General features: G+C 39.2%; 1 protein-coding gene across 1 annotated transcript in view; it reads left to right on the top strand.

The window, feature by feature from the left end:
- The first annotated feature begins 944 nt into the window (after positions 1–944).
- Positions 945–10018, top strand: part of ANKDD1B (ankyrin repeat and death domain containing 1B) — a 46432-nt gene continuing 37358 nt past the window's right edge. Inside the window, 1 exon segment of the mRNA XM_082453991.1 lies at positions 945–1502. Coding sequence (XP_082310117.1) covers positions 1405–1502 — 98 coding nt within the window. The 5' untranslated portion in view covers positions 945–1404.

Below are 10018 nucleotides of genomic sequence, written 5' to 3'. Positions count from 1 at the left end.
TTTAGGAACAAAAAAAAAAAAGGAAGGGAATCAAGGAAGGAAATGGCAAAAATAAAAGAAATAAGCAAGGATCTTTGAAGGTAATATCTAGATTAATTGTTGAATAAGTAAAGCAATAATCATTTGTCCAGACAGCAGGAAATAGATTCTCCAGTGTACTTTTATAACCATTTGAAAATTTTTTCCATATAACTTTCTGATATTTTAAACCATATTTTTATATTAAAGTACTTAGAGAGATAGTACACTTAAACTTACAGTCAGTGTAGCAAGTTATTGTAAACTCCTGATGAATTATATTATGCTTTCTAATGACATCTCTTCTAGTCCTGTTTACAGCAAATTGTTGACATGGTTACTTGTAGAGTTCCTTAAAATCTGTGATGACAGAAATGAAAAAACATGGAAGTGGTTTTATTGAATTATCTTGAATGGTATTTTGATTTGCATCCTTATTCACGAATAAAGTTAAAGGGGAGTTTATAAGCCCAAATTTGACATACCAGGACATAGCTCTAGACTGCAGACAATAGCAAGGATAATTCAAATTTAGTTTATCACCGATTTAGCTACCAAGGAAATCAGATTAAACAGTTCTCAATTTTTGCAATAAATTATTTATGAGAAACAAAGGATAGTAAAGTCTTTGGAAGCAAGATCAGTATCTAGATGTGGGAAATATGACATGTGTTTTAGTTACAAACAAAACATCCATTGTCTGAAGCACATCAGACTGTCTGTAGACATCCTGGGAGCACCAAGTTGGCTTTTCTTTGAAGCAAAAGATATTTATAGCTTTCTTTCTCTCTGTGTGTCTTTTCTCACTCCCTCCTTCCTCCTTCCCTCCCCGCCCCTCCCCTCCCCTCCTACCTCCCTCTCCCTCTCTCTCTCTTCCTTCATTCCTTCCTTCCTTCCTTCCTTCCTTCCTTCCTTCCTTCCTTCCTTCCTTCCTTCCTTCTCTTTCTTGATTTGTTTGCTTCAGTAAAATTTACAGTCCAAAAATTACAGAGGAAAGAACCGTATATGGATTGAACTTCTAGGAAGATTTTTTGTTATGCATTATCAACATGTCCTACCATTATTAATGATTGCATACAGGAGAAATACAGCTTTTACTCTCTAGTTGAAATCGATTTTACTGTTACAATCAGTCATAGGTTACGCAGTGGATTTCAGCTTGAGGCATATCCTCCAGTTGATTGCTAAATTCTCTATTATCTAACAGTAGAGAAATGCAAGATTATGCTGGATACAGTTCTCACTACTTTCAAAGGCAAGACAAATAGTAGATAAATAATCAAAACACAAGCACCTGATAGAAAATTATGGCCGTTCAAGAACCAGGAATCTTAAGAAGGCTAAATAACAATCAGATGAGTGAAAACACAAATTGTGTTTCCTCAGATGAACTGCACAGCCCTGCCTTTTGCAGTGGGGACAGGTCATTTGTCTGCGGTGGATTTCTTGCTGAATCACAAGGCCGGGGGGGTGTTGCTGGTGAGGTAACCTTGTCTTCACTGGGGAGAATGGATCGGACCATAACCAACGTAAGGGGAAAATCTGGCCGCTTGGGTTATCTTTTCTCCACCTACACACAAAATATTTCCATTGGCAGTGTTCATTTTGGAAAGATCTCTTTAGAGAATACGCATAGTATGTGCTCTTTGTATTTGGTAGTCACCCATTGTTTACCCATTACCTATAGGATTTACGCTTTTACTTATTTTCCCATATTGACCTTATGGCCAGTAGCATGCATTTGTAAGAATAAAATGGTTGCCTAGAGTGTCACTGCGGGCATAGAAGACAGAAGCTAACTGGACTCAGGGACATTAAATCTGGACTTTTCCCTGTGAACTCTGATAAATAAGACATATTAAACACATACTGTGTACCAGGCACCAGTCTCAGGACTTTGATATTTAGTGCCCCCAGCCTTGTGAGAAAAGTATTGCAATAATGTCCAATTTACAGATGAGGGGCCTGAGACAAAGAGAGGCTAAGTATCTTGCCCCCAAAATTACATCTAAGAAGGAGTGGAGGCAGGATTTGAACCTGGCTTATCTGATTCCAGAGACCATGGCCTTAGCCACATATCACCTTGATGATTTATCTGCCTAGATATCAAAATCCACCCTAAAGATTTTCCACGTACTTTTCCCAACTTCGTTTAATACTTTACCACGGAACAAGGAAACCAGTTAGGCTGGAGAGACCCAACATCACGTTTATCATCTCCAGTTGCAAAAGTAGGTGATAACCTTGGCTCTTAGTTAATCCAATGGACGACAGTTCTTGATTCTTAGTTAATCCAATGGGCCATGTTTTTTAAAGTTAAACTATTCAAAAAATTCTTAAAGAGCTATTCTATTTTTTCTCTGGACCGACTCTTTGGAGGGTAAGACTCAGCATTGCTTTACCTTCATGTCTCACAGGGCTAGGTTTAGTATGTGCTTAGTAAATCTTTGGAAGATGAATAAATGAAATCAGTTCAAACCAATTGGTCATCTTATTGGTTTTGTCGGCACTCATAGACATAGCCTAGACTTCATAATGATGAGAGTTTCTCTTTGTTTCACCAGAGGGACACATCCCTCTCTGTCTAATTTATTGCTCTGGTATTGGTAGGCAAGTGGATTGATAAACAACAGAATCAGAATGAAGAAAAACCCGTTTTTAAAAATTGGCACTGCAGGGCTTCCCTGGTGGCTCAGTGGTTAAGAATCTGCCTGCCAATGCAAGGGACACAGGTTCGAGCCCTGGGCCAGGAAGATCCCACATGCTGCGGAGCAACTAAGCCGTGCGCCACAACTACTGAGCCTGAGCTCTAGAGCCCGCAAGCCACAACTACTAAGCCCACATGCCACAACTACTGAAGCCTGTGCGCCTAGAGCCCGTGCTCCGCAACAAGAGAAGCCACGACAATGAGAAGCCCGCACACCGCAACAAAGAGTAGCCCCCGCTCACCGCAACTAGAGAAAGCCCACGCACAGCAACGAAGACCCAACACAGCCAAAAATAAATATAAATAAATAAATAAATATTTTTAAAAATTGAAAAAAAATTGGCACTGCAAGCACTCCAACTTAACGAGTGTAATAAGTTGTATTACAGTTATAATACTTAAGGAACATGTTGTTTAGGTCTGAAAATTATCATTTGATTATTTTTTAATGTTATTTAGCCCGCAAAAGATGTTTTGGTAATAGACCTGATTGCCAAGAGTCTATTTTTATTTTAACATTGAAACCCAGATACAATAACTTTTTATTTTACTTTAATTTTTAAATTAACATACTGTTCATTAACTTTCTTCTTGGCATACAGCTTTATGAATTTTAACACATGTATAAATTCATGTAACCACTATCACAATCAAAATACAGAACAGTTGCATCATCCAGAAAAATCCCTTATGCTGCCTCTTTGTAGTCAAAACCTCTTTGTAGTGAAACCCTCCCCTACCCTGGAAACCACTGATCTTTTCTCCATTTCTATAATTTTGCCTTTTTGAGAGTGCCATATAAATGATACCATATATAACCTTTTGACACTGGCTTTTTTCACTCAGCAAAATTTCTCTGAGGTTCATGTGTTGCATGTATCAATAATTCCTCCCTTTTTATTGCTGAATAGTATTCCAGTGTATAGATATACCACAGTTTATTATATCCATTCACCAGTTGAAGGACATTAGAGTTGCTTCCAGTGTTTGACTATAACAAGTAAAGCTGCTGTAAACGTTCGTGTACAGGTATTTGTGTAAGCATAAGTTTTCATTTCTCTAGTGTAAATACCTAGAGAAGTGAGATTACTGGGGCATATAGTGAGCTATATACAAGAAGCCACTAGACTTTCTTAGAGGGGCTGTACCATTTTCATTCCCACCAGCAATGTACTAGGTTTCCATTTGTTCCACATCCTCATCAGCACTTGGTATTGTTATTTTTCTCCCTTAATTTTAGCCATTCTAATAGGTTTGTATTGGCATCTCATTGTGGTTTCATTTGCATTTCTTTAATAGCTAATTATTATTAAAGCATATTTTCTTGTGTTATTTACCGTTTGTATATCTTCTTTGGTGATATGTCTGTTCAAATCTTTTGAACATTAAAAAAATTGATTATGTTGGTTTTTTTAAATTAATTTTATTTGATCTTTGCAACAACCCTGTGTGCTTGGTACTATTTTTTAAAAAATATTTATTTGTTTATTTATTTATTTTTGGCTGTGGCGGGTCTTAGTTGCGGCACGCGGGCTCTTCGTTGCAGCGTGTGGGCTTCTCTCTAGTTGTGGCACGTGGGCTCCAGAGTGTGAGGGCTCTCTAGTTGTGGCGCACGGGTTCCAGAGCACGTGGGCTCTGTAGTTGCAGCACACAGACTCCCTAGTTGTGGCATGCAGGCTCAGTAGTTGCAGTGCACAGGCTTAGTTGCCCCATGGCATGTGGGATCTTAGTTCCCCCACCAAGGATCGAACCTGTGTCCCCTGCATTGGAAGGCAGATTCTTAACCACTAGACCACCACGGAAGTCCCTGTTTTAATCGTTGAGTTTTGAGAGTTCATTATATATTCTGGATCCAAGTCCTTTGTTAGATATGTGATTTGCAAATATTTTTTCACACTCTGCGGCTTATCTTTTTAGTGTTTTTCATAGAGCAGAAGTTTTTAATTTTGATGAAATTCAATTCACTTGTATTTAAAAAATGAATCTAGCTATTGGTATTATATCTAAGAATGATTTGCCTAACTTAAGGTTATGAAGATTTCTCATATTTTTCTTCTAAAACTTTTATAGCCTTGTGTTTTACATTTAGATTTATCATCCGTTTTGAGTTAATTTAAGTATAAAGTTATAAGGAATCTGGTATATGGATGACCGATTTCTTCAACACCATTTGACACCAGTGTCACCAGTTTTTAACACTTTTGCAGTGCTATTTGGACCTGTGCGCTATCCATGAGCCAGTCTGAGACCTGGGCAGTGGTCTACCCCATAGTTCAGTTCCCCAAGCTTTTGTCACACTGTTTAGGGTCAGGAACATGTACAGGTCCAGGGGGAGGCCAGTAGTACATACACAACTTTATGGGGTTGCTTTCTTGAACTCCCACCTCTCCAAGATCATCTCCCCTACATTCTCCACCTACAGGACCCTTCTCCACCTTTTCCCGGTCTTCTGACTAGAAAGCCAAGGGTGTAGTATCCCAGCTCTGCTGTGTACTTCCCACAACTATGTCTGCCTCTGGGACTAAGAGAGGAAAAAACCCCTTTTTCCCCCTCCCTCACCTGCACCCTCCTCTTCTGACCACAGCTCCTCGGGTCAGAGAGAAGGATTCCCTCTGTCACCGCTTGCCCAGTCACTGCTCCTACCCCTTCTACTGTGGGGTTGCAACTGTGGGAGTGAGGCTTGCCTGGGGCGGAACCAGAAGAGAAAACAAAACAAAACCAAACAAAATTAGGATTTCCCCCACCTTCTCTGCCCTGTAGGGGCCCCCTTCCACTTCTTAGACCCGAATGGGAAGCTCCTCTTGGAGCTGTTTCTGTCCGGGCCAGTGATTTGTACTGCCTTGAGTCCCACCTGGAAGGTATGGAAGAAAAAAGAAAAAGATCAGGAAACCCTGATTGTTTGTATTTTGAGTTCTGGTTTTCTTCCCCAACCTACCTGCTGTCATTTACTTCTCAGGGTCCTCAAATAGCTGTTCCAAACGTCTGTCCAGAGATTTTAGTAGCATTTGTTGGGAGAGACAGAGTGGAGTGTACTTATACCATCTTAAACAGGACCATAACCCTAAACCTTTGATATACTATGAAAGTGGAGAGAATTGTACAGTAAACACTGGTGTATCCATTGCCCAGGTTCAATAGTATCTTTTCTTTTAAACAGCATGTCTGAGGATTGCCATGTGTCTAATGTATTAAACACACTACTCGTTTATGTCAGAGTGTGAGTCAGTTATACCCAAAATGATGGAGAGAGCTTTTACCACTTTGTTCTCTCTGAGGCTTTTCCGAACATGTATTTGTATTACCATGTATTTGAAGCATGACTCTGGCTAGCATCAGCTTCTTGTAACTTTGCCTTGGGGGATTGAAATGCTGTCAGGTTGGAAATAGCATCATTCCTGATGTACCTCTGTACTCTGCCTTGAAAGATTCATTCAGTTAAGTATTTCTGTAACTAAATCAATTATTCACAGTGGCATTAGAGCATAACTAATAAAATGCTTTCTATAATTCAAGCAATGCCATGTTTGGCCAGACCTGGCAGCTTCTTTATCTGAGTGATGAGCCCTCAGTTTGACTTAGCAGTTCTGTCTTTTGAGTTCTAACACCTATTTGCAAAGAGCCAACAACGGCACCCCTTCACCATCAATATTTATTCAGTGCCTGTTGTGGGTGGGTATCAATGCCAACTACTGGGGATTCAACTAGATATAAGTCCTTGCTACTCAAAGTAGGTCCTGGGGCCAGAAGCACTGGCATCACCGGGGAGCTTGTTAGAAATGCAGAATCTTGGGCCCCACCCCAGACCTCCTGAATCAGAATCTGCGATTTAACAAGATCCCCAGGTGATTGTTTCAGGAAGCACTGTCATAGATACAGTCCCTGCTTTGAGGAACCTACACTCTGTTGGGGAGCAAAGACTGAGACTGTAGCAGGTAAGTTGCAAGCCGAGGATCAAATGCATGGCCCAGAGGCTGAGGACTCCAGGGTCAAAGTGGGCAGCATCCACAAATCTGGGGAAGAGGCAGACGAGGTAAATGGAGGCTCTTACTCCAGATGTGAATAAAGGATCCCAGGTGGAGTGCAGGTGGTGCCCAGAGGATAATGCAAGCATCTACTCCCAGAGCGCCTTACTCTGAGTGCAAGTGTTCCCCGGGGAAGTTATTGACCTTCTTGCCTGTCATCAGACTGGTAATGAGGACAGGTTTTCGGTGTCTGTGGGCATTTTACACTTTATAGAGCATCAGGTACTGACTATGAATGTAATCTATGACTCATGCTCATAAACTTCTCAGGCATGTCAGTTTCCTATCAGAAGACTTACTTTTCATCTGTGAGGAGTGATTCTTTGCCTCTGAGGAACGATGGCTCCATTTGGAATTTATAGTTTCAGAGACTCAAGTTGTTTGCCTCTTGAATTCTTTGCTTTTGGATTTTATGATGGGTGTTTGAAATCCTTAAGTGTTGGCTGCTTTAAAATTAGGAATGACCTCTTAGGGAAAAATAGAGCTTCTATCAAAATATGATTTATCACCTATCCCAAATATTTCTGGCCTCTTCTTTGACCATATGTGAAACTAGATTTAGTGTTATTGGGTGTGAAACATTGATTTATAGGGAAGGCTAAATTAAGGGGTAAAATTTCTTGAAAAACCTCAACTAGTTATTATTGTACATCATTGTTCCTTGGGAAAAAGTGCAGAAATTGGTAAGCGTTTTCTTCACTCTAGACTTTAATAGACTGCCTCACTGTGTAGTGTGACAGCTGAAAGGTAAATATTATAGGGTATGTATGTTTAGAGAAGGGTTTCTCCACAGTGGCACTATTGACCTGTTGGGCAGGTGATTTTTTGTTGTGGTGGAGGTTGGGGAGGTTATAGGATGTTTGCAGCATCTCTGGTCTCTACCCACTAAATGCCAATATCTCCCCTAGGTCACAACAGCCAAAAGTGTCTCCAGACATCTCCAAATGACCCCTGGGGGCAAAATTGCCCCCAGTGAAGAACCACAGATTTAGAGTTACATCTCCATAATCTGGGACTTGCTTTTTTACTTCTCCATACCCAAACTTTACTGAGAATAAGGGAAAACATTAATGCAATTTCTGGGGGCAGCCAAAGTAACTGCCAAAAGGCTTATACACTTTAAAATGGAAGTCCCCCACAGAACCTCATTCCTTGTTTATTTATTTATACGCTATACATTTAGCAAATTGGTCTCCAGGATTACAAATACAGTTGATTACGAGAGGCAAATAAGATGTGCTGAGAAGGCTTACTTTTTGGAAGGCATGTATACAGAGGTTATGGATGATTTTTTTTTTTAAGGTCCTGTACCATATTTATGGTGATTAAATACCTAACCATTTAACATGTACAATTGTACTATTGTTTTTATTAGGGTCTGTCTTAGCTTGGGCTGCTGTAACAAATATACCATAGGCTGGGTGGCTTCCACAACAAACGTTTATTTCTCACAGATCTGGAAACTGGAGAGTCCAAGATTCAGACGACATCACTGCCAGCATCTCGTGAGAGCTGCTTCTGGTTTTATCCACTCTCAGTGGAGAGCGGCGAGAGGAAGCAAGCTCTCTGTGTCTGTTTATAAGGGCACTAATCCCATTCATGAGGGTTCCACCCTCCTGACCTAATTATCTCCCAAAGGTATGACTTTCAAATACCATCACACTGGGGATTAGGCTTCAACATATGAATTATCAAGGGACACAGACATTCAGTCCATAGCAGGGTCCTATCTTTTTAAAAAGGTGTCAATGACAGAGTTTTTGAGTGTTGAGCCCCTGCCCCATTTCCCCTATAAACCCTGTGGGTTTTGCTGTTGTTGTTGTTTGTTTTCATTTTAAAAGAGATTTATTTAAAAAAATTTTTTCAGCTTTATGGTTCAAATAAAACTGTGATACATTTAAAGTGTACCTGGTGATGATTCAGTGTGTGTATACATTATGAAAGGATTCCTCCCATCTAGTTAATTAACACACTCATCACCTCATTTCTTTTTTTGATGAGAACATTTAAATTCTACTCTCTTAGCAAATTTCAATTATATAAAAGTGTTATTAACTATAATCACCATGTGATACATTAGATCCTCAGACCTTATTCATAGTAATGGATGATTTTTTGACAAGGATAAAAGGAAACAGAAAAGCAGACACATGAATTTACAATTAAGGATCCTGAGGCTAAGGGCTAACTAAGCTGACCAAGATTACAGCACTTTAAAGTGGTAGAGCCAGAGTTTGAGGTCAGTTTCGTTTGAGTCTACAGATCATGCTCATAATGTCTGCTCTATAGACTTCTTTAACTTGGGACCTAGGGCGCAGGTCTCAATTTTCCTCAGGTTACAGACCTCCAATCCCTCCTCCCTGAGACAAGTGTTAACTGCTGGCTGTTTCCTTTCACACTTCTCTTCCTGTTCATTCGGTGTACAAGTCTAAGTACCCCCAGCATCACTGTAGGTCACTAGGTCTTGAGTGAAATCTCTCCTTCAGCCTCTTTTATGCATGTGTGATTTTATAGAGAGAGTATATTTTAAATAATTTATGCATAAATAGAATTTTTTTTTATAACTTCAGTCTTTTCTGTTTTTTATTTTTTGTGTAGCTTCCTCTTCTCCAGTAACTACATTTAACAATGTGGGATCTGTGTGTTTATTTCAGTACTTTTCCTCATGCTCATATAATCATATCCACATTGTTATCTATCCACTTACCCACTTATAATAGATATAGATACATACATATACACATATGAGTTTTTGGTCATAGCTTGTTTTATAAAAAATGGGATCGTATTATATTTTCTCTGCATCTTATTTTCCACATTTAACAGCTACCTAATGGAAGTCTCTCCATGTCAATTGTTATAGCCCTAATTAATTATTTTTAATGCCTACATCATGTGGTATGACTGTTCCCTGATTTGTTCAGTGTTCCAATATTGATGGACATTTACCTTGCACTCAGTTTTAAGGGTTGCAATTAATAACCTTATTTAAATAACATTAGGTCCTAAAACTTATTTTCATGGGATAGAGTCCCAGGAGTGGGATTGCTGGTTGTATTTAAAATTTTAATAGATATTGCCAGATTGCTTAAACTATAATGGTTTCATTTCCACTAATACCTTAAGAGAGCACATTTTTGGGTCCATTTTTCAATGGGTTTAATTGCCTTATTCTGTTGATTTGTAAGAGTACTTCATGTATTACAGAAAATAACCATTTATCTTTATTAAGATACATTAAAAAAAATCTATCATTTGTTTATTGTCTTTG

This window comes from Balaenoptera physalus (genome assembly GCF_965194825.1).
Source record: "Balaenoptera physalus genome assembly, chromosome: 3".
Lineage (NCBI taxonomy): Eukaryota > Metazoa > Chordata > Mammalia > Artiodactyla > Balaenopteridae > Balaenoptera > Balaenoptera physalus.
The sequence above is the reverse complement of the archived record's forward strand: the minus strand, read 5'-3'. Positions and strand labels throughout refer to the sequence as shown.